At 37.9% G+C, this 25121-nt stretch overlaps 2 protein-coding genes across 2 annotated transcripts in view; both read left to right on the plus strand.

The window, feature by feature from the left end:
* The window catches only part of crebrf (creb3 regulatory factor), a 27961-nt gene extending 18021 nt beyond the window's left edge, over nt 1-9940 (plus strand). The window contains exons 2-9 of the mRNA XM_077224754.1: nt 262-481; nt 588-713; nt 1840-3037; nt 4996-5190; nt 5406-5595; nt 5856-5929; nt 6703-6825; nt 7742-9940. Of these exons, the coding sequence (XP_077080869.1) occupies nt 473-481; nt 588-713; nt 1840-3037; nt 4996-5190; nt 5406-5595; nt 5856-5929; nt 6703-6825; nt 7742-7860 (2034 nt within the window). The 5' untranslated portion in view covers nt 262-472 and the 3' untranslated portion in view covers nt 7861-9940. The remainder of the gene's footprint in view (nt 1-261; nt 482-587; nt 714-1839; nt 3038-4995; nt 5191-5405; nt 5596-5855; nt 5930-6702; nt 6826-7741) is intronic.
* bnip1b (BCL2 interacting protein 1b) lies at nt 7844-25121 on the plus strand. Its single transcript, XM_077224755.1, has 7 exons — nt 7844-7967; nt 20820-20990; nt 21149-21241; nt 22520-22611; nt 22691-22792; nt 22948-23066; nt 24420-25121. Exons 2-7 carry the CDS (start codon nt 20874-20876, stop codon nt 24614-24616), a joined length of 720 nt encoding a protein of 239 aa, XP_077080870.1. The 5' UTR covers nt 7844-7967; nt 20820-20873; the 3' UTR covers nt 24617-25121.

A 25121-nucleotide genomic window follows, 5' to 3' on the forward strand; every position in this document is an offset into this window, starting at 1 on the left:
GATGCAAAAAGCATTGATGCCTATGAGACGTACAGTCTGCTGCTGTTCTAATGTCAGCACACAGTTGTTTTTGTGTTGTTAGCGTTTCATAGTCTGTGCCATTTCGCAGCTTGTAAGTGACATTTTGTTTATAGACTTGCGATACCAGACTGCGCAGGCTCAGTGTCCTGTATTGTACGCTGGTGTTTATACAGATAATGCGTGTTATTGTAATATTTGTGCTAGCTAACCTCTCTCCTTTCTGTTTTTTTCCCCCCACAGACAACCGTCAACTGAGGAGAACAACTCAGCCATACTTAAACGTGCTGATAAATCCTCTATATTCAAAACAAAAACTCTTTATTTTATTTTATTTTATTTTTTAGTGCTTAAAATCTAATTATCATCCAGAGATTGACGAAAAGTGAGGAAGATTAAGATAGGGGTGGTCGCATACAAGTTTCCTTCAAGGAACTGAAGTCTGTGCTTGGCAATGCCTCAGGTACAGGCCCTGTTGATCATATTTGGTATCAAAATTGAAATTCAAATTAAGGTGTTTTTGAAATAGGTCTCATGGTATGCTTCTGCTTCTTGCTTTCATCTTATAGCCCAGCATTAGCGGTATGGAACCTCCCTTTGGGGATGCATTTCAAAACTGCTCTTTTGCTGACCAAGCACTGACCAGTACAGACCTGTTGGCCAACAATTCTGACCCAGATTTCATGTATGAACTGGTGAGTAACCCACAGTACCCTCAATACCCACAGTTTTATTAATCTATTTTCACATTACAGGCCCTGCACATAACTTGCAGCGAGGAAAAAACAAAAAACAGAAAAATTATATCGTGGCATTGTATTGATTTGTTCCTTTGCTTTAGTTAAATCATGGCCACAATCTCACTTAATTAAAAAGAGGAAACAAACTAGTACAACATGGCTGCGCTTTGTCTAAAACGTTGAAATCAGTTCTCTATCTGTGGCCAGACTAGCCAATTTACATGACTTCATCAATTCTAAAAAAAAAAAAAAAGATCAAATTTTTAAAATTATGCTACCTAAGACTACCTGGTTCTTCAAAGAAAAAAGGTAGTGATTTAAAATAGAAATACCTTGATTGTTTAGTTACTTTTGCTTATTTTAAAGCTTGCTTTATTTTTTTTAAGTCATCTTGGGGCCCTTTTGGAAGATTGATGGGCCGTGTGAACTGTTTTTTTAACTAAATTAATTTGATTTAATTTGAAGATTTGATTATGATTACACAATGTTCAGTTAAATTTTTTCATGTTAATTTGTATAGCTTTTCCCAATACAAATAATTTCAAACCAGCTTTACAGAAAATGCAAAATATTACAGTCAACAAGCCAGAGGTGATCGTGTCAAGGAAAAAAAAAAATTAGGCATTTGAGAGAACCATCAGGGGGAGCTCATTCTCTGGCAAAAAGTAATGTCTTAATGGCTGTAATATACAGTTCATGCAATGGAAGTCATGAATTTATGAACATTGAGTGACAAATTGACTGCATTACTTTTGTATAGAGTTTCAGAAAACTGCCAGAAGTAGTTGTGGTGACATTTCCACAAAGGGATAAGCAGTTAATAAACCAGGTTGCATCGTGTACTTGTGTGGTAAAAGTTACTAACCTCAAGAATGTTAACCCAGGGCTTACGAAAGAACAGTGTGAAAAGTTGAAACCTTTCAACCCAGCATTAATTACAAACCCAAGGTGAAGTTTACACATGCAACAAGATTTCCAAACGGTTATGTAAATGACACGGGGTTATTAATTTCACGTGTTAAAAGACCGCCAGTTTCTTTAGTGTGCCGTATAAAAGAAGTGACATTTTTAATGTTCGCAGGATCGGGACATGACTTGCCGCCAGAGCCCTAGAGGAGACATTTTCACAGTAGCGGACTGCAAGGACATGGGCAGCATGGATCATCTAGCTGAGCTGGCGGACAACGACCCCGCTTACAGCTCAAACTTTGAGCAGTGGGACACGTACTGGGAGGACTTGACGAAGTACACCCGCCTCACCAGTTGTGATATCTGGGGCACCAAAGAAGTTGATTTCTTGGGCCTTGATGACTTTTCCAGCCCTTACCAAGACGAGGAAGTGATAGGTCGGACGCCTACTCTTGCCCAGCTCAACAGTGAAGACTCACAGCCAGTTTGCGACACTCTTTACCATCCGGACTTGTTGGTGGGTCAAAAGCAGCTTTTGTTTCCACCTTCCACCATGGCAAAGAACGCCAACAGACTCAGCAACTCTGCAACCAGCGCCTCATTGAGTCGCAACCCTCTGCCTGACTTCGCCGAGGGATCCCAGAAAGCGACCTGGCCTGTTGCCTCCAGCACTGACACAATGGCCAAGGCCCTGTTTCAGGCCCCTTGCAAAGCCCCACCTGGGACTCCAGACAACATGGATTACGTTCGCAAAGCAAAGGTGCGCATCAGCGTACCACGCAAGCCTTTAGTTGAGAGCTCTACCCAGCAGGTTAGTGTTTCCACCGTTCCTCAAATCGAGGAGGAGGAGTCGACAGCTTCAATGGTCTGTGAGGATACAGCCATTGCCGCTAACATGGCATCCTCTATTATCTGTGAGAAGAGCGTTGAGACTCCTAAACGAGAGGTACCACGCAGTCCTGGTCCTGAAGTAGCGACTCTGAGGGCAGTGCCACACAAAGTCCAGTTCCCTGCCGCTGCCGGAGGTGAAACCAGCGTCCTCGGATCCGACACTTCCGCCGCGGACAAAAAGAAGGAGGAAGAGCACAACTACTCGTTATTCTTGACCAGGGCCAGACTGGCAGCGAAGGCCACTGCTGAAATGGAAGAAGAAGAAGAAGAAGAAGAGGAGGAAGAGGAGGAGGAGGAGGAAGAAGGTGAAGAAGAGGAGGAAGAGGCAGAGGGACTAGACCTTGATGATGAAGACCATGATGAAGGGTTCGGCAGTGAACACGAGCTCTCAGAGAATGAAGAGGAAGAGGAGGAGGAGGAGGATGAGGACTATGAAGGCGACAAAGATGACTACGTTAGTGATGCATTCTCAGAGCCAGGTGCGAAACTACGTTTTTTTTTTTTTGATGCTGTTATAACCAAATGCATAAAAACATACTGGTATTGATACAGATCTGATGTTGTTGCTCGTGTGCTGTATGTTATGTACATACAATGTCCTTTCAATTCAGAACCCTTCCAAAGGGACAATATTCAGTGCCACCAAGCGAGTACACAGTACTTTCAGCTCACAGACCTAAAACTAAGTGAGCAGGAAGAGCGAGATCTTAATCAGGGTAGCGTCATGTTTGAGTTTTGACAGGAATGTAAATGAGGCTGTGAGGTTGAAGTACAGTGCATTCAATGGATTGTACTGTTGTTTAACAGCTGACAAATTTCTTTTCGGGAAAATAAAACAACTTTCAATGGACAAAACTCCTTAAAACCATTTTGAAAGTTGTCAATGTGAAAATGAATTGATCTAGGACTTTTATACGGTGCTTGAAATTGTAAAGACTGTAAGTCTATCCCTCACTTCCTTGTTTGCATCGCGTTAAATTTAATATGGCATCTAATCCGACTAAGTCTGTATCGCTTTCCTTCTCCTAGAATGTCATCGCTCTCAATTAGAATTTGGAAGATTGTTTTAGGACTTAGATACTTGGAAAGTGCATTGTAAGGTTGTGTGAAGATAACCCAAGGGAAGTGAAAGTAACAGTTGATCTTACCCTATACATTTATATGTATGTTTTTGGCAGATTCTTTTATTCAAAGTAACTTGCATTGCTTTCAAGGTACTCATTTTATCAGTTCTTGCTTTCCATGGGAATCGAACTCATGATCTTGGTGTCACGCGTTTGCACGTAAAGGTTCTTAAAGGCACAAATCTTTTTGTGAGCGGCATTATGGAGCTAATATTATAAGCATTTTGCAATGTGTATGTCTGTTTGTGTACCTACTTAAAGGGATAGTTCACCCAAAAATGAAAATTCTGTCCTCAGTTGTTCACCCACATGTTGTTCCAAACCCATATGTGTGTTGCAATAACATCTTTTAAATTGAACCTGAGCGATTTCTGTCCCTCGATTGAAAGTCCATTCCACCAAAACGTTTCAAGAAGTTCATAAAGAAATCGCAAAAGTAATCCATCTGAATTGATCGGTTTAATCCAAGTCTTGTGAAGGGATGTGATCGCTTCATGATCAACAGATTTAATTTAGTTGGCTCTTGTGTGTCAAGCAAGCACATTTCAGTGTCTGTTTACCATATTTGATGTCTATGGAAAGTCTCCATTTAGATAGCTAAGTACACATGTGTCTGTAATTATTTATTTATTATAATTTGTTATTTTAAAATGATCTGTATGGTACACTTTTGACCTCATTATATGATTGATTACAGCAGTTTTTTAGGGTTTGGATGATGCTTTGGCGAAACCTAGTGACTCTTGTTAAGAAGCCTGAAATCTTTCAGATAGGGATTGTAGGAGTGTCATAATTTGTGTCAAACCCTAAATGTGTCCTCATCCACCAATCCTGTTGGAAACTGAAGAGACCCAAATTTCCACCTGTCAGAAAATATAATTTGAAACGCCACTCACTGGAACTTTTTCCCAAAGTTTTTTTTTTTAGCTTGTCAGCTCAAATTAAATCAAGCTTCTTTTCAGGTTGCTCTCAACAACACAGAAGTGTTGCAAACATTTTGTTTGTAAACATTGTAATTTCACCTATTGCATAATGATACAGTAGTCTCCTGTATTTGCTGTTGAAGTTGATTTTTAATGAAAATATTAAATCATCAGTCTCGCTGGACTGTCCTAGAAATTTGTAGCATTACTGAAATACAGGTATACGGAACAGCAAATGCCAAAAACAGAAGTATCAGTACTATCAGTATTTTTCTTAAAAATTGAGAATTATGACTTAATTTGCTAGAATAAAGTGATTCTATACATGCATGTTAGGAATATTTCTTTGTTCGTTTCTTTCTTCCTCTCATTACTATCTCTTTTAAACAGGATGTGACACAGATATGGTTGATGATGTCAAAGGCCTGACGGCTGGGATTTCCAGGAAGAGGGGAAAGCGTCGATACTTTTGGGAGTACAGTGAGCAGCTCATCCCATCCAAACAGGAGCGCATGCTGAAACCCTCCGAATGGGACCGAGAAACTCTTCCCAGCAACATGTTCCAAAAGAATGGCCTGCACCATGGTGAGATATTTACTGTCCTTCTCATAGGTTCCCTCTTTAAATTTATGGACCAAAACAGTGGCTATTCAATTCATGCCACAGATTATAATCACAGAAGATCACGATATTTAAAGCTTTTACAGAATGTAGGAAATACTAGCAATTATTTTGAACATCTTCCAGTATCTCCCATCAAGCCTGATATATTAATTGCGATGCTTGACCGACTTGTTTAGGAAAATACGCATTGAAGAAATCACGCCGGACGGATGTGGAAGATCTTACTCCAAACCCACGGAAGCTGCTTCAGATTGGCAATGAACTCCGGAAGCTCAATAAAGTTATTAGTGACCTGACGCCCGTTAGTGAATTACCACTAACCGCTCGGCCTCGATCTCGCAAGGAGAAGAACAAGCTCGCATCCAGGTAAAGCCTTGCTATTTGAACTACTACTAGTGCTTTCATTTCTCAAAGCCAACACCCCAATGACTTCTCTTAGATTTATTCTTATGCAACGCAATACCAGCATAGGTAGACTGGTCAAACTGTATAGTGGATGGATAGATGGTTAGTGAATAAAATGCTAAATTACAGGGCACCTTTATTAATGAAGATGGACATTTTTTGTAAGTATGCAGATGAAACGGCAATTCTTGATTCTTCTTTTTGGTTGTTTTCTCCACCAGGGCCTGCAGGCTGAAGAAAAAAGCTCAGTATGAAGCCAACAAAGTGAAGTTATGGGGCCTTGGAACTGAATACGGTATGTTTTGACATTGCAATCAAATATTAAAGAAAGTGCCTGAGACTGTTTATTATAGAATCTCTCTAGATTCTGTTTTGCTAACCAGGGGTGCGTTTCCCAAAAGCATTGTTAGCCAACTATGGTCGCACGTTCCGTCCTTATCAGCATAGTTCAACAAGTCATTCAACCATAATTCCAGCGAACATTCACAAACAGCATCACAAAGTTGTGTGTTTGGAAAGACAGCTCTCGACCTGTGGTTAGAAGCAGAGTTTCTTGTTTGCATGACACGTGGACTCAAAAAATCCTTATCTTGAGCAAAATAAGCAAGCTGACATTCAGTACATTTAGAATATATACAAATCTTCGTTTTTCAAGACATACAAAGCACCGTTTTTGAAGAGTGCGCATGTGCGTACGTGCTCTAGTTCGTAAGAACGAGCCTATGATTGAATCTGGAAATAAACCAAAATGAGAATTAGTCTCTGCAATTTATAGCAAAATAATTTTCATTAATTTGATCTCAAATGGATAAATTAAAAGAAGTTATTACTCCACCACCTGCATTAACCTACGTGGTTGTATGACAGTGCGGTTTTGGGAAACAGTCGTGACTAGCTAACGCATTGTTCTATGGTAGTTAAGCAGCGAATTACGTTGTTGTACGGGAAACGAATGAGTGTAACCACCTTTCTTACCTTTGAAATAGGGCTGGTAAGTTCTTCAAAGTTTTGCAAATGCATCCATGTATGCCAAGAATGAAACAAAGATATGATTATCTTCTTTTTCAGATCGTTTGCTGTTTGTGATCAACGCAATCAAAGAAGAGATAGTCAGCAGAGTTCAGGATATCTCACATGACAAAGAAACAAGTATGACGGAGAAGTTGGATAAACTTATTGATGATACCCTAGGTAAGAAAATATGATGCAATACATTAATATCAACACTTGTAAAAGGGCATTTAGCATTGACTTCGGATATGCTAATTATGTGTGATCTTGCACAAGCTGTCTTCAAGTTTCCCTCAAGCACACTAGTAACAACTATCCTTGTGCCTTCAAGAATTTTAAGAGCCTCCACTTTGCTCTGCTCTGTTCGCTTTTTGTTAGGGACAATGAGCAAATCACAACGCCACAAAATTTACCCTCATCCCACTGTTGTCGCAGTTATCAAAACAACTTTAAAAGAACATAAGATGAATGTTTTAAACCTCTTCTTGTCATTATCACTGAAACATTTTCTCTTAACCGGGCCAAACTGAAACCCTACAACAAAATAGGGTGGAAGCTCATGAACTTGTCGCCCAAGGCTGGGAAGTAAACTCTTCGGCAATGTTGGTAAAGTTTTTAGAAAGGGCAATTTTGTGAGTTTCTTTACTTTTTTAATACAACCACGTTTGAAAATTGAAATTTCACGGGGCAAAAAAAGTCCATTTTCCATTACTAGTGTAGCGATGTATGACGCACAGCTCACACATAAGCCACTTTCAAACCAAGCATCTTTCTGTTTATCAACGTGGCGAATTCGCGTGACCAACTTGAACGAAATCTGTGTGGGGAAATCTTCCGCCCTCACGTGACATTCCGATGGATCTCACGTGGATTCCTATTGAAATGGCTGGATTTCACCCATGAAAATTTGCTGAAAAACGGTAAATGTGACCGCAACTTTAATTCCTGGTTTGAAAACGTAGACTCATCACTAAGGTGGCAATATTAGTGTATTTTCTTTGCACTCGTCTTAATGGAACTGTTCAATATTGTGTTTACAAACTCTTATTAAAAAAAAAAAAAAAAAAAAAGTAATAGCTTTTCTTTGTTCATGCAGTGAAGCCACCAGTGGCCGGCCAGACTTCAGACTTCGTGAATCAGATCCTGGAGAACACTGGGAAAGGAGATCCCACCGGAGGGCTGGTGGGGTTGCGTGTGCCCACATCGAAAGTGTAAACCTCGCAGCACACATGAAGCCATCCGCGCCATTCTTGTCCCACACTGTATATCGGCCCAACACTCTGCATGTCCATTTCACTTGGAGACGCACCCTCACATTTAAAGTGAATACATGCATACGGTACCCGCCTGTCTGTGCATACGTATGTATATATTCACCACTTGCACACCAATGGAAATGAAACTATAGTAGTTAAACTTTGCACTCAGTAGTCTGTTTCCTACCATGTGTGCATGTGGCTGGTATCAATCAACAGGCCGCCATGTTGCAAATATTAAAAGCCAATATATGAGATACCTCCTACAATCGAGAAAAAGAGAGGAAAAAAAGCTAAATTAGCACCAGTCTTTGCTGTAGCCATTTTCCTCTTGCATCCAGCTAAATCTGTCAAATGCCCATAAAGAGTTTTGAAAAGCGGAGACGCGCTCTGCAGAGAAACTACGAAGGCATTAGCTCCTTTGATTTAGCGGTCGAAAAAAGGTGTAAATGAAGACTTCCCGAGGTTTTGAACACGGCATGTACGATTTCACCTTCGAGATACACCTTTATACACCAACTACAACAATGCCGAGGGAAGTACTGAAGAACGCAAAAACTGACGTTCAACAAAGAGTAGTGCAACGTTACTGAAGTTCGGTGTATTTATGTAGGATACGGATGCGTCAAAAGACTAGGAGGTGAGGAAACGGGCCTCAGACGCCCATTTCCTCACAATTGCGATCGTCTCAGGTTGGAGAGAAAGAGAAAGAGTGTGTGTTTTTTTTTTCTTTTTCTTTCTTTGACTTGAGATGATGGTCAGTTAAACCCCTTATTGTAAATAGGCGGGATGATTATTATCCACTGGTGAAACCTTTTTCTTTCTACACTTTGGTTGAAGTGCCCTCACGTCAAACCACCCTTGATGTTGTTTTGCAAATTCTCAGCGAAAGGGGCTTAAAAAGTTGATTCCCAGATTGGGTTTTGTTTATATTTGTACTTTATATATAAGTAAGATTCATTGTGCCTTGTAATCGCGGAGTTGAGGAAAAATAAAACTCAATAGAGAGCGCAAACGGACCATTTTGCAGAAAGCAAGTAGGCGAGGTTTGTAATGTAATTCAGCTCTTTAAAGATACTCTGAATGTACATAGGAACATGGAAAATATATATGCCACAGAGTCTGTGCTTTGTATCAAAAGATGGCTCTGGCAAATGTCTTTTTTCGGTACTTCGTTTAAGAGGGGACGGGGGGTGGGCGGTGTCGTGCTATAAGAAATATTCACATATAAAATACAAAAATGATGTTTGCACACTATATTTTGATTGTTTTGTTTTTTGTACCAAAGACACATGCAACTTAAAATGGCAACTAGCCAGTCTAAGTAAGGTTTTGCACAGCTTACCTGACACCGTATTGAATGTAGGAAAAATGGTAGGGTCAGGGATTTCTAATGAACTGTGAAATTTGCTTGGGTCCAATTCTCTGCAGAAAGAAGCGTTCATTTGCATCCTCGTTTTGTACAATTTTGTACTGTTCTTTTTTGTTCTCAAATATACTTCTTTGAAATGTTTGGTTTCCCTTCACAAAGTTTTGTTGCGTATTTAAAAGATGAGCTATAAAGTTAATCAAGATGTTTCTATTGTGCCCCATAGGAAGACATGATCACGAAACCGAAAGGATTTCTATTCTTCCTATAGTCGTAGAGAAGAGTGCATACACAAAAATAATACACAAAAGTCCTTGTCTTGTTTATAGTTTGTATAAGCATTAGTCAATATTAAGATGCCTCCTTCTGAACTGATGGGTTACTCAGCATGAAACGTTTTTATGCTTGTGTCTTCTTACTCTTATTGTTGAAATATTGAAAGAAAAATTAAATTGCGTATATTTTTGTAGAGATTGCCTTTATCTTTCCTCTCCTCGCTGCCCGCATTCTGAAAAGTTTTTGAAAGCACTTATCTTGCGAAGGAAAATCAGATGATCCTGTGCAAACTGTTATTTAACACAATCAGTTACTTATATGTACTTTTCCGGCTGAATCTCATGATAAAAAGTCCAGGTTATTTTTAACCCCAGTATCAAAGAAAAAATAAAAAGTAACCATGATAGTTTACGTCGAAATAATCAGAATTACTTTAATGAGAACTGATCATGCCACCATGATCTCGAGTTGCTGCAAATTTCGTCATTCTGAAAAATCTCTTCCAAAGGCCTTTTAAAAGTGACTTTATGCTGAAGCTTGCGGGGAAGGTTGTTGCTCAAATATCATTTTGATCAAAGAAGGGAGAATATTTTTTCCTTTAAAATCTAAACTGGTAGAAAGAGTTTTGTAAGGCTATTTTTCTGTATTTACTTTTGGTAGCATAGTAAAGATTCTATATACCGTCCATGATGTGTTGTAACTTTTTTTATTTTCCTTTTTTTGTACATAGAAAGGAATTTAGATTTAATCTAAATGTGGAATATATATATATATATTATATTATATATCTATAAATCTATAAATGTATAATAAGTTCTATATTACATGTAAGAAAGCAAAAGCACTTTGTCTAGACAAAAAAATAAAAAACAAAACAAGACAAAAAAAAGCTTTCCCCCTCCCATTTGCTGCTAAAAACCGACCTCGTTTGAATGCTGCGGTGCGTACTTGACTTCTGCCGTCTCGACCAGAGCAGTGTGACTGAGGTCTGGAGCGGAGACAGACATTGGCATGCGTCTCACTGAGGAATGAAGTCTCTGACGTCACAATCTTCATTTGCCTTCAGTAGACATTTCCTATGGAAAAATACAAATTCTGCTTTGAATTTTTCTTCAGGTTGATGTACAGTGTTGACACATTCTCTCTGGCCAGAGATAGGTATTGTTGTCATTGATTTTTTTAAAGTAATTTTTTACGTACTGAGGGAAATCTGAGAAAGGAGCTCAGAAAAAAAATGATATATATATATATATATACACATATATAATATCGCTGTACTGTAAGGCAGTTCCATTTGCCATGGGGAATCAATTGGACTAGTCTTTATTTTGTTTTAGTTTATATCTATTTTTTTTTTTTTTTTTTTACTTTTTCTTTAAGAACCCATCTATTCTCAAAAGACAGAAAAAGCCATTTGTTATGGCGAACAAGACTGGCATTTTTTGTGCCAAGTCATTAGCTCTAAATGATAACGATTGTCCTGTAATATAAGCTTGATGGCAAGTGACGATGAGCAAACGGAGATGGAAATGCATGTTGTCCTTCTGTCGACGGCCTGCTGTATGGAGAGCGTTTGGTGGTTATTGTAGTTTGCTGTCGCAAGCTCTCGCATTCAACGTGATGTTGTGAGCTGTGCCGTTTAGTGTTTTAACCGGGGGACTCTGTGGCATTCAAACAGGAAAAGGTTGCTATTTAAAGCCAGTATTTTATGTTTCTTTCTTTTTGCTGATAAGCTTTTTATATAAAGAAAGATATTTAAGGAACACATACACATATACATGCACACATTTGTATATGTGTGTTTGTTTTGTTTCATAGCGTGATTAACATTCATATGAATTAATAGTTTATTTTATAATCTTGGGGAAATTACTTCTGCCTTCAAAAACACAGATATATGCATTGAATACATTTAAAAAGAAAAAAAAACAGTTCACAAAAAGTAAAACATAATTCACTGTTTATACAGCATATATTTCGCAGTTTAATATGTTTCTTGCATAGTCGGACATTTAGCATCATATTCTTTTTTTTAAAGGGAAATAATGTAGCTTTCTGTTTCTGAACGATTTGCATGGTCTGCTTTATTTTGCTTGTTTTTTTTTTGCGGAAATCTATCAGAAGTCGACCGTACCGTGATATTCTAATGGATCCTAAAAAAAAAAAAGAGTAAGCTAGCTATTTTCAATTTGATTGATTGATTGTTTTCATTGTCTGCATATTGTTGATGATTCAATAATTTTGGACGCAAAGCTGCTAAATCACGTTGTAAAATTGTATAGTGAATCATTCCCTGTTACATTCAAGCTACGAGCAATGAGTTTTATATGATAAACAAATATTTATCAACAGATGGATCTTACGCCACTATCTTTATACCGCGGATTCATCAAATGCATTTGGGTAATTCACATTGGATTCTTCTAAAATGGCTACAGTATATACTCAAGAGCATTCAAACAAGCATCTACACCTTTCCTTTTCAGTGGTTTGTGTAGATGTGTTCGCTATATATAAGAAAGATTACTCCTATTGGTGCACTATGCAGGTTTTCCTCTGTAGAAAGACAGGATGATGCTTTCGTTTACAGCACTTGTATTTTTATTTTTTTTACAATTGTATCTGATTCATGGGTATTGTAAAATTAGTTATCGATGGTAAACAACATGGTGACTAAGCTGAGAACTAGCATTTCACGGAAGGCGGCCTGTCTTATTGTTGCTAAATAAACATGCTCTTTCCAATGTATTTAACCTATTGAATGTTGTAGTTTTGTTTTGCTTTTTTTCCTGCTTTCCTTTTGTGCTGTTGTTTAATGGACCTTGATGAATCGTTTTACCATTCTGTGCATTTTGTTACTCTGTATCTTGTGTTCTCGTTTCAACTTGAGTGTTCTCGCAAGTAGAATGACCTTCAGGCTCGCATAATAGCGCTTGAAGGTTTAGCAGCAGAACTCGAGCATGCATTCCTACATATCATGACTCCAGCTGCTCGTAAATGTTCACAATTCTGTATGATCCCTTTACATATGATATTTGAAACCATGGGTATGTTTGTTTGCGCATGCTAACCTTGCTAAATTGATATTCCTGGAGCTTTTGCGACAGACAGTCTTTGTTTTAACCAATGAGCACAAATGGGAAAAGAAACTCTGATACTTTGATGTAAACCACCTCCATCACTCTCAGCTCGCGAGCTGAAAAAAGACCCGCATTGCACTTGGTTTTACAGAATTTACAATGTTATTTTTGAAATGTTGCCTGCAAAATCAGGTGCCTTATTCAGAAAATCCAAACTTGATCTATTGACTTTTTTTTTTACGTAAATGAGATTTTGCCCATTATGCCAAGAATTAAATCACAAGATTCCTCTGAAATTCTCTCTCTCTCTTTTTTTTTCTCTTTTGTTTGTTTTCCTGCTGCATCTAGCAGTAAGCTTGCTTCAGATGAGAACTGTTGCTGCTTTGCCCTCTTACAGTTTTCAATGAAAGATGAATGTAGTCTTCCTTCAGTGGAGTCCAATATGATTAAGCGTAAAGACTTTTGTCCCGTATGTTTTGGTTGAGAGACTATCCAAAGAGTGATGCAATCATAGACTCATTGTTTTTTTTGTTTTTTAAATGTTTATATCATCGATTATATATATAAACCATGTGAGATTTCTTCTGTTTAGGTTCTGGTGCAAGTTTAAATTGTCTCTGCCTTTGTTTTGACCTCGTCTTGATTTGGTAGAAGCAGGTTAATCCATTCATACATGATACATTGTAACTTTTATACGTTCGACGTGCGTAGTGGGAAGCCCTCGGAGTGGAAGAAGCTTTGCAAAGACAATGTAAAACCTTATTATTGTGTCCCCTCACCAACGCTCAAGATTATTGTGCCTCCCGATTCTTCTGGATCTTCTGTTCCTCAGATTGCCGGCTATGACCTGGAGCAGAGTCATTCACTAACCAACAGAAATGGCCTTCAGCAGTTGTTCTCCATTGAACAGAACCAAGTTTTCCACAAACACAAAGACGACACAAGCAGAGGTGCGCATTGCTCGGCCTAGATCGACCAGTGGTGGAATTAAAAGACGTGGAGGGCGGGAAGTCTCGGTGGATATCTTTCATACGGTCGGGACGCTTTCCTTGCACTCAGTCACTCCCTCAGAGAAAAGTTGAGTCTTCTTTTGGTGGTTTCTGCTGCATGGCTCCCTTCACGGCAAAAGGGGGAAAGAAGCTCTTCGTTTTATTGGGTTCAAAGAAACATGGACATTGGGTAGGAGTCCTGTCTCGCCACCCATGGTGCTGAATTTCAAAAAATGTACTTGAACACCCTCGGAGCTATGACTTGGCATGTGTAGTCAGGTCCGTGAACTCTTCTCCCTCCCCGATCTTACGCTAGAAACCGTTCCGAAATAAAGTTGCTCTTACGACATCTGCTCAAGCCACTGCAACAGCTGTGCCAAGACCTGACCCCATACCGGGCGCTCATATTGGACTTGGACCGAACCAGTGGTCGAGCGGGAAAAGGGCCGTGATAATGTAGCGGTGATAGCTAATTTTGATTGTCTGTTTGTTTGTTTGTTTGTTTGTTTCTGTTGAGGAAGACATGGAGAGCTAGTAGGGTCACTTGGACTGTATGGCCCAGATCTCCTGCACTGACGTGCACCGGACACGCTCCAATCACTAATGGACTCTACAACCAACGTTACCAAAAAGGTCGATGATGAATGCTCGCACCTGTCTGATCGCATACTTTTCTACACAATTAAGCTGCAGTGATTTACATTCCCTTCCAACTTTTGCCAAATTTGCATCAAAGTACTAAATTGACCTTCAACATTGGAAGCGGGTTTGCAAAAACTTAGCCAGGGCCACCAAAAGCTTTTTATTTCGAATCCTTTCGTTTCTTTAGTTCTGAAAATCCATACAACATTCAATTTAACAAAGACTGACATGAAGTGTCAGTTCTTTGAAAAAGAACGAAAAACGAAGAAGAAAAAAATACACAAAACGTGAACATGTGCTTCTAATGTTGTATGGTATTCTACTTGATAATTTAGCATGGGATCTTTAAGTAGCTAGTATTGTGTGTGTACTCCCTAAGTGTAAAATCTCTCTCTTTTTGTTTTAGTTTTTTTGTCAGTTTTTTTTTTTTGTTTGTTTGATCCAGTCATAGTAGGAAGGCTGTATTTCATTGCTAAGTGCTCTGTCATAGATCTCCTGGTGATATTCTTAAGCAAAACTTTGCAGAAGTGTATCCTACTGAAACTAACAGTTACTTGATCCTATTAGCAATGTCTATATTTGTAGTTCACATATATGCCTGTTCAAATTCAATATCTTGACAGTTGTTCTATTTATGTTTCAGTGTTGTGCTGGGTTTTGACTTTTTCTTTTACTTTTGTTTCTTTTGTTTCTGTTTTTTCGGCACAACTAGTTGGAGAACAGCTTGGTTTATCAAGCCTTGTTAGTGTACAGATGTGAAGTAGGCTTATAAGCAGTTGTGATTGATCTTCAAAATGTGTCTGTCTGTGTTATTGTGCCTCTTATTATTTGATTTAAATTTTTTGTATTATCCTTAATTGTCACTGCATTGTATCAGCCCGGAGTTGGTACCACAATTCTGCTTGTAACCATGATAGTCTAATTCTATTACTGATTTTACTATCAAAATAAACATTAGAAACTGCAGCACTTCATATGTCGTGTGTTTTTACTGCATAATCTTAAAGGGATACTTCACCCAAAAATGAAAATTCTGTTTTATTCTGATTCTGATTATTTATTATTACCCTCATGTCGTTCCAAACCCTCAAGACTTTCTTTCATCTTCAGAACACAAATGAAGATCTTTTTGATGAAAGCTACTAAGCTACTTAACTGCCACTTTGACGCTTTAAAGTACATAAAGACATGGTAAAAATAATCATGATGAATTGAGAGGTTTAGTCCAAATTTACTGAAGGGACTCGATCTCTTTATATGATGAACGGATTTAATTAAACACTGATCAGCAAACATGAACAGAAGTCAAGTCAAGTCATCCTCATATATTTAGCGCTTTTAACAATGTAGATTGTTTCAAAGCAGCTTTACAGAGATAAACATATAATTTAAGGTAACAGAGATTGGTTTGGTTTTATAGTGGTTCTTGAATAATGTTTTTTCCAGCTAAAGTTAGTTTTGATTGATTCACTTCCGTCTAAATGATCATTTGTTATTGAATTAGGGGCCGCTAAGACGACACCGTTCTCTCTAAACAGACTTTAAACTCGAAACTGTGATAGACGCTGATGGCGTTCACATGCGCATTAAGAATTGATTCTATAGTTACGTGCGTTTGAATATATGTGCGCAGGTTTTTAATTCCTTACAAACTATGCCTAAACAAACTACTTGTCTTGTCTATAAATTTTGATGCAGAGTTTTAATTTAATCACTTCGGGTAGGTACGCAAACCGAAAAATTCCACAACGCTTTATCTGTAGAGTGGTATAGGGATCCTCCATAGGGAGATGCTAGATGGCACTTCAGCACTGCATTGTCATCGGGTCCAGGCGAAAGTCCTTCGTCAGATCTGGAAACGGCCTGGATCCGGCAGGCTGCGGGAAAACCTCGGTATAAACAAAGACACTAAAATTTGCGTAGATGCCATTCTTCTTATGATGTAACGAGTACATCAGGATTCAAGGGAGGTGTTTCCAGTTCCGGCTGACCTAATCTATGCAGCCTAACATTTAATTATAAAAAGTCGATAGTGTATTATGTGGGATGCTAGGTCAAAGAGATGTGTTTTAGTCTAGCTTTGAACTGACAGACTGTGTCTGCTTCCCGGACAATGTTAGGAAGATTGTTCCAAAGTTTTGGTGCTAAATAGGAAAAGGATCTAACGCAAGCAGTTGATTTTGATATTCTAGGTATTATCAACTGGCCGGAACTTCGAGATCGAGACTATAATGCATTAAGAGCTCGCTCAAGTACTGCGGAGCTAAACCATTTAGTGCTTTGTAAGTAATCAGCAATATTTAAAAAATTATACGATTTTTAATAGGGAGCCAATGCAGTGTTGACAGAACCGGGCTAGTATGGTCATACTTCCTGGTTCTGGTAAGAACTCTAGCTTTTGCATTTTGAACTAGCTGTAGTTTGTTTATTAAGCGTGCAGGGCAACCACCCAGTAGAGCATTACAATAATCTAGCCTTGATGTCATGAACGCATAAACTAATTGTTCCACATTTTTCAATGAGAGCATATGACGTAATTTAGATATATTTTTAAGATGGAAAAATGTGGTTTTACAGAAACTAGACACGTGACTTTCAAATGAAAGATTGGTATGAAAGAGCACACCCAGGTTCCTAACTGACGACGAAGACTTAACAGAGCAGCCATCAAGTGTTAAACAATATTGTAGGTTATTAAGTGTGGAAGTTTTTTGTCCAATAATTAGAATCTTTGTTTTTTCAGAATTTAGTAGTAGGAAATTACTAGTCATCCAATTTTTTATATCAACTATGCATTCCGATAATTTTGTGAATTGGTGAGTTTCGTTAGGTTTTGAAGAAATATAGAGCTGAGTATCATCAGCATAACAGTGAAAGCTAATTCCATGTTTCCTAATGATATCTCCTAAAGGTAGCATGTACAGAGTGAACAGCAGCGCTCCTAGAACTGAGCCTTGTGGTACGCCATACTGAACATGTGATCGATAAGACATTTCTTCATTTACTGCTACAAACTGATAACGGTCAGATAAGTATGATTTAAACCATGCTAATGCAATTCCACTAATGCCAACATAGTTTTCTAGTCTATTTAAGAGAATTTTGTGGTCAATAGTGTCACTAGACACGTGACTTTCAGTTGAAATATTGGTATCAAAGAGCACACCCAGGTTCCTAACTGGCGACGAAGACTTAACAGAGCAGCCATCAAGTGTTAAACAGTATTGTAGGTTATTACGTGTGGAAGCTTTTTGTCCAATAATTAGAATCTTTGTTTTTTCTGAATTTAGTAGTAGGAAATTACTAGTCATCCAATTTTTTATTTCAACTATGCATTCTGATAATTTTGTGAAATGGTGAGTTTCGATAGGTTTTGAAGAAATATAGACCTGAGTATCATCAGCATAACAGTGAAAGCTAATTCCATGTTTCTTAATAATATCTCCTAAAGGTAGCATGTACAGAGTGAACAGCATCGGTCCTAGAACTGAGCCTTGTGGTACGCCATACTGAACTTGTGATCGATAAGACATCTCTTCATTTACTGCTACAAACTGATAACGGTCAGATAAGTATGATTTGAACCATGCTAATGCAATTCCACTAATGCCAACATAGTTTTCTAGTATATTTAAGAGAATGTTGTGGTCAATGGTGTCAAATGCAGCACTAAGATCAAGTAACAATAATAGAGAGATTCAACCACGACCGGATGATAATAGCAAATTATTTGTGACTCTAATGAGAGCTGTCTCAGTACTATGGTGCGGTCTAAATCCTGACTGGAAATCCTCGCAGATATCATTTCTTTCAAGAAAGGAACACAGTTGTGAGGATACTGCTTTTTCTAATATCTTTGATAGAAAAGGTAGATTTGAGATCAACCGAACCTACTTTATGCACAAGAACAGTCCTCTTGCTGAAGCTCAAACGTGCTACGTAACACGATAATGAATCTCATAAGTTCTTGCTGAAGCTCAAACGTGCTGCGTAACACAAGAATTAACCTCATTGGTTCTTGTGGAAGCTCAAACGTGCTGCGTAACACGAGAATGAATCTCATAAGTTCTTGCAGAAGCTCAAACGTGCTGCGTAACACAAGAATGAACCTCATTGGTTCTTGCAGAAGCTCAAACGTGCTGCGTAACATGAGAATGAACCTCATTGGTTCTTGGTGAAGCTCAAACGTGCTGCGTAACACGAGAATGAACCTCATTGGTTCATGCTGAAGCTCAAACGTGCTGCGTAACCCGAGAATGAACCTCATTGGTTCTTGTTGAAGCTCAAACGTCCTGCGTAACATGAGAATGAACCTCATTGGTTCTTGCTGAAGCTCAAACGTGATGCGTAACACGAAAATGAACCTCATTGGTTCTTGCTGAAGCTCAAAGGAGCTGCGTAACATGAGAATGAACCTCATTGGTTCTTGCTGAAGCTCAAACGTGCTGCGTAACACGAGAATGAATCTCATTGGTTCTTGCTGAAGCTCAAACGTGCTGCGAAACACGAGAATGAATCTCATTGGTTCTTGCTGAAGCTCAAACGTGCTGTGTAACACGAGAATGAATCTCATTGGTTCTTGCTGAAGCTCAAACGTGATGCGTAACATGAAAATAAACCTCATTGGTTCTTGCTGAAGCTCAAACGTGCTGCGTAACACATGAGAATGAACCTCATTGGTTCTTGCTGAAGCTCAAACGTGCTGCGTAACACGAGAATGAATCTCATTGGTTCTTGCTGAAGCTCAAACGTGCTGCGTAACACGAGAATGAATCTCATTGGTTCTTGCTGAAGCTCAAACGTGCTGCGTAACACATGAGAATGAACCTCATTGGTTCTTGCTGAAACTCAAACGTTATGCGTAACACGAGAATGAATCTCATTGGTTCTTGCTGAAGCTCAAACGTGCTGCGTAACACGAGAATGAACCTCATTGGTTCTTGCTGAAGCTCAAACGTGATGCGTAACACGAGAAATAATCTCATTGGTTCTTGCTGAAGCTCAAATGTGATGCGTAACACAAGAATGAATCTCATTGGTTCTTGCTGAAGCTCAAACGTGCTGCGTAACACGAGAATTAATCTCATTGGTTCTTGCTGAAGCTCAATAGTGCTGCGTAATACAAGAATGAAACTCATTGGTTCTTGCTGAAGCTCAAACGTGATCCGTAACACGAGAATGAACTTCATTGGTTCTTGCTGAAGCTCAAACGTGATGCGTAACACTAGAATGAATCTCATTGGTTCTTGCTGAAGCTCAAACGTGCTGCGTAACACGAGAATGAACCTCATTGGTTCTTGCGAAAACTCAAACGTGATGCGTAACACGAGAATGAACCTCATTGGTTCTTGCTGAAGCTCAAACGTGATGCGTAACACTACAATGAATCTCATTGGTTCTTGCTGAAGGTCAAACGTGATGCGTCACACAAGAATGAACCTCATTGGTTCTTGCTGAAGCTCAAACGTGATGCGTAACACGAGAATGAACCTCATTGGTTCTTGCTGAAGCTCAAACGTGATGCGTAACACTAGAATGAACCTCATTAGTTCTTGCTGAAGCTCAATAGTGATGTGTAACACGAGAATGAACCTCATTGGTTCTCGCACATCAAGCTAACATGCCTGAGCTTCCATTTACCCACGCTTTTCCGTTACTGATGTGTGCACTGATCAATGTTTATGTGAATAAAAGCCTCAATTAAATCTGTTCATCATATAAAGCTGTTGAGTCTCTTCAGAAAATGCATATGGATTAGTTTTATGATTTCTCTATGAACTTTTTGAAACATCAAAGTTGTAGTTGTGTCCATGGAGGGACAGAAATCTATCAGATTTCATCAAAAAGATCTTAATTTGTGTTCCCGAAGATGAGCGAAAGTTTTATGGGTTTGGAACGACATGGGAGTGGGTAATTAATGACAGAATTTCAGTTTTGGGGTAAACTATCCATTTAAATAATTGCTAAGCATTTTCTCTAAACCGCAATATATTTCTTAACTCAGTCACATACATTTAAATTGTGCAAGCTGTAGATTTATACTTTCTTCATAAATGTCATGTTGACAACATTATGACTGTCCCAAGACCCAACTCTCTCATTCTGTTCTTCCTTTCTTCTCTTCCTCCAATTCTTTCTCTCTTCCTCACTGTGTTCTTGGATGCCTGTCACTTCTGGCAACAGTCATGCATTTCTCAGTCAAAACGAAACCACAAACTTTCCCCTGCTATTATGTCAGTTGTTATGTGGGGTTTGGTTATCTTTCACAGTATGTTTGAATGTTAAGAACTGTGCAAAACAATCCCAACTAACTCATTTTAAATAAAATAATATACATTACATTTGGCACAGTATTAAAAAGTTGGCTATGGTATTCTATCTTAAAATGCAATTTAGTATTGTATTCTTGTGAGCCATTAATCCAGTAGAAAAGAGCATTATATGACAGAAAAAAAGGTTTTACTGTCACTTAATAGTCCCTATATAAATGCACAAGGCATTTGTTTTAGGAAAATCGTATTATAAAGTATCATGTATGCACCACATTGCTCTCTGTTCCCAGGACAGTTTTGCAGGGCGCATGAAGAAAAAAGGCGTTACGAAAATGCGTTAACGCATGGACCTTCTGACGTACCGTACAACAACAAAGATGGCGTCCTCTTCTGATGTACACGTCCGAATATGTGGACAAGAGATTGTTAAATACGATCTGGAAATTAAAGCTCTTGTTCAGGTAGACTTAATTTTTCCTATTATCATATCAGCCAGGGGTTTGCTGTCAAGCTCGCCCGATAAAAACTAACTGTAAATGCAGAAATGTGGCTATAATTGCCATGACTTTGTCAGTCAGCATGAATGGAAACAGTGAATTGTTTGTTTTTCTCGTGTCAGGATATTAGAGAGTGCTGTGGGCCACAGGCGGTGCTGCTGGATCTCAACTCCACTGTCAAGGAAAAGTTCAATCAGTTAAGACTGAGGATTCAGGTACATTCAACCAGTCAGATATACATGCCAGGGCAACAGTTACAGAGGGCCAAACTACGATAATAATGATAGGAAATAATTCAAATTACAAGCAGCTTCCAGAATCAACGTTACTTTCGTCTTTCTGTCAGTTTTTATTTATTTAAATAATGAACTTAAAAAAAAAAGTTTCTATAATACAGGTTTTTGTATATCTGCATTTCTTTTATTTAGTTTTTATTATTATTATTTAAATGACGGTGGATAATGCCAAGTTACTGTGATTTTATTGTTACTGTTATGGCTGAAACTATTATTATTATGGTAACATTTTTGTGATGGACACCTGGACAATATCCATCGTAATTGTATAATAATTATAATTGGATTATTGGCGTTTTGCAGGTATTTACAGTACCAGTCAAAAGTTTGGAAACATTACTATTTTTAATGTTTTTGAAAGAAGTCTCTTCTGCTCACTAAGGCTGCATTTATTATGACAAAAAAAATTATATTGTGAAATATTATTAAAATTTAAAATATTGGTTTTCTATTTGAATGTACTTTAAAATATCATTTATTTCTGTGATGGAAAGCTGAATTTTCATCATCATTACTCCAGTCCTCAGTGTCACATGATCCTTCAGAAATCATTCTTTGATCTGAATTATCTTTTTCCAGGATTTATTGAATCCTAACCCAAAATACAAATCTTTACTAACAATATAAATCTTTACTATCACTTTTGATCACACATCCTTGCTGAATAAAAACTTTTAAATTCTTTCAACAACAACAAAAACAAACAAAGACTGACCCCAAACTTCTGAACAGTAGTGTGTATTGTTACAAAAGATTTCTATTTTAAATAAATGCCATTCTTTTCTCTTTTTTTTAAAAAACTTTTTATTAATCAAAGAATCCTGAAAAAGTATCACAGGTTCCAAAAAAATATTAAGCAGCACAACGGTTTATAATAAATTATTAAAAAACATTTCTAATAAATCCGCATATGGAATGATTTCAGAAGGATCATGTGAAAGACTGGAAGATTGGAGGAATGATACTGAAAATTCAGCTTTGCATCAGAAATAAATGATATTTTAAAGTATATTCAAATAGAAAACCATCACCTGGGGGTAAAGAGAGATGAGGCCAGAGAAACTTTCTCCTTTTAAATTCTATTATATTTTGTTTAAAATTTCAATGAACTCTTCCGTTAAAAAAAAAAAAAAATCTGAGTGCTATTGAATTTGTTTAACACAGCTGATTTTAGCAAAAGGAAACTTGTTTTGATAGGACATGGAACAGATGGCAAAAGAACAAGACCGAGAGACTGATAAGCAAGCTATCTTGAGTGAAACGCAGAGCCATCGGAAGCAGATGTTAAGGTTAGAGAAACATTTATTTATTCCCCAATCTTTTTCTCTGATTATGTATTGAATGTCAGCTTTAATCATGATGTGTCAGTAACCAGATGGCCTGGAGGAAAGCGAATCTGGCCTGTAAACTGGCCATTGATAATCTGGAGAAGGATGAACTGCTTCAAGGAGGAGACTCCGTGAGACACAGGTAAATCATGCTGCTATTTTCAGCCAATCACAATCAAGTCGTTGTGTTCGACGAAAAAAAAAAAAATTGTATGTAGCATTTAGTTTTTTTTTACTACTCGACACTGTTATAGCCAGTGCTCTCTTATCCATAATCACGTGTTGTTCTGGGTTCAGGAAGGCCACTAAAGAGAGTTTGGTGCAGACGTCCAGTGACATCACCGAGAGTCTGATGAGCATCAGTCGTATGATGTCACAGCAGGTGCAGCAGAGCGACGAGACCATCGGAAGTCTGGGTAAAAACAAACATCCTGTCGACATCATCATCATATCAAAATGTCCATCTATTAAAGGAATACTTCACACACACTTTAGTAGAAATTTAGCAAATCTAAATTATGTGAGTGATTTATTGGTATTGCTAATTAACAATGTTTTACAGCTAAAGAAATGGACAACACGTCTGAGAAATATCATTAGTCTTAGCGGCGGTTTACACAACACTGTTTTCAACTACAAACGCAAGACGTTTTATGTGTTTTGGCCATTAATGTACACAATACCGTTTTGGGGGCCTAAAAAATGGGTTTCAAAGTGCAAGTTTTTGAAAACGACACCCTTATCATCTCCGTGTAAAACTACAACAACATGAATCTGTGAAAACTGTGACATCATGCAGATGCGTATTATGTGTTTAGTCTAAAGCTTTTTTTCTTCTTTTTGCTTGCAAACGAAAGGATACAGATATTAGCAGTAAGAAATGAGGGGGGCATACGGACATCATCATCACAAGTGGAGATATGAATTACACAAACCAACACAATATAACATTGTCATCATGATAAATCAAAGGTTCTTCACAACAGACTCAAGGATGATACATGTTTTCAAAGCTTTTGTGTTCAAAGGTTTGGAAATTTACTTAAAGGAAGTAAAGCGGGACTTTATATCAGAGGAGGACATTCTACAATTCGGAATTACAGTGAATGTTTCTGACTTTTTGAAGATGAAATTATATAAATATATAATTGTATATATATTTTATATTAAACATATATATATATATATATATCAAAATGTCCATCTATTAAAGGAATACTTCACTCACAAATTAGTAGAAATGTAGGAAATTGTCATAGGTGAGTGATTTATTGCTATTGCTAATTAACAAGGTTTTACAGCTAAAGAAATGAACAATATAAGCACGGTATATATATATATATATACCGTACTTTTCCAATAATTAATTTGGTGAAATAAGTTTTCTATTTTAAACTTGCAGATTAAATTTTGATAATTGTGTAAAAGAATCTGATGCATGATCTTTTTGAGATTTGAGATGTAAATCTGGCCTGGTATATTGGTATGAGGTATTCATTTTAACTCAAGTTCAATGTAAATCGTTACATTTGATTATAAAAAGTTTAAAAACATGCAAGACATTGCTTCTCAACTGCATCTGTCTACCAAAAAAAGCTTCTGATTGCTGGCATCACGTGATCCACCAGTCCAAACTGAACAAGTATGAGTGGAAACGTCACATTTCCGAACAACAGAGGTCATGTGACTGTGTCCTTTAACATTACGGGGGGAAATTACTTTTACTCCATCCTTAAATGTAAGTTTTATTCAATTTTCTCTCGTTCCAGCGACATCATCGAGGACTATACAAGAGACAAATGAAGAGTTTAAGGCCATGACGGGAACCATTCATTCGGGCCGGAAACTGATCCTGAAATATAATCGTCGTGAACTGACGGACAAACTGCTGATCTTTCTGGCTCTCGCTCTGTTTCTGGCTACAGTGCTCTACATCCTGAAAAAGAGACTCTTCCCCTTCATTTAGTGGCGGCTTCCTGCTTTCCAGAAACCATTCTGTGAATCTTTCAACCCAAACTGGCCCAACATTTCTTAAACTAATGCACTTAAGTGTGAGTAAATGAAGACAGAAGCTTCAGCATTAACTACTGAAGTGAGATGAGGCTTTCAGGAGCACATTAATGCACTTTAAAGGCTATCTTATGCTTTTCTGATTGCAGCATCATATTCAGTAGCATATTTAGTAATCATTGCATTTGTTGTACAGTAATGAAATGTTTCGAGTTTAGGTTAGTTCTGTAACTTTCATAACCCTGACACACAATGTGGATAAAGTTCAGAACAACCTTAGATGTTCATGCCATATATATATATATATATATATATAATAGTATCTGTCATCTTTCATATCGTTTACAGCATCAGCAATGACTTGCTAAATGAGTGTTGTTCTGTCACAAACACCTGGTTTAGATGTCTATATGAGTATTTCTTCTTAATTAAAGATCTGAGCATGATTTTAGTCATCCACA

This window comes from Siphateles boraxobius, unplaced genomic scaffold (assembly GCF_051911475.1).
Source record: "Siphateles boraxobius isolate OS27281-9 unplaced genomic scaffold, OSU_SipBor_1 92, whole genome shotgun sequence".
Taxonomy (NCBI): Eukaryota; Metazoa; Chordata; class Actinopteri; order Cypriniformes; family Leuciscidae; genus Siphateles; species Siphateles boraxobius.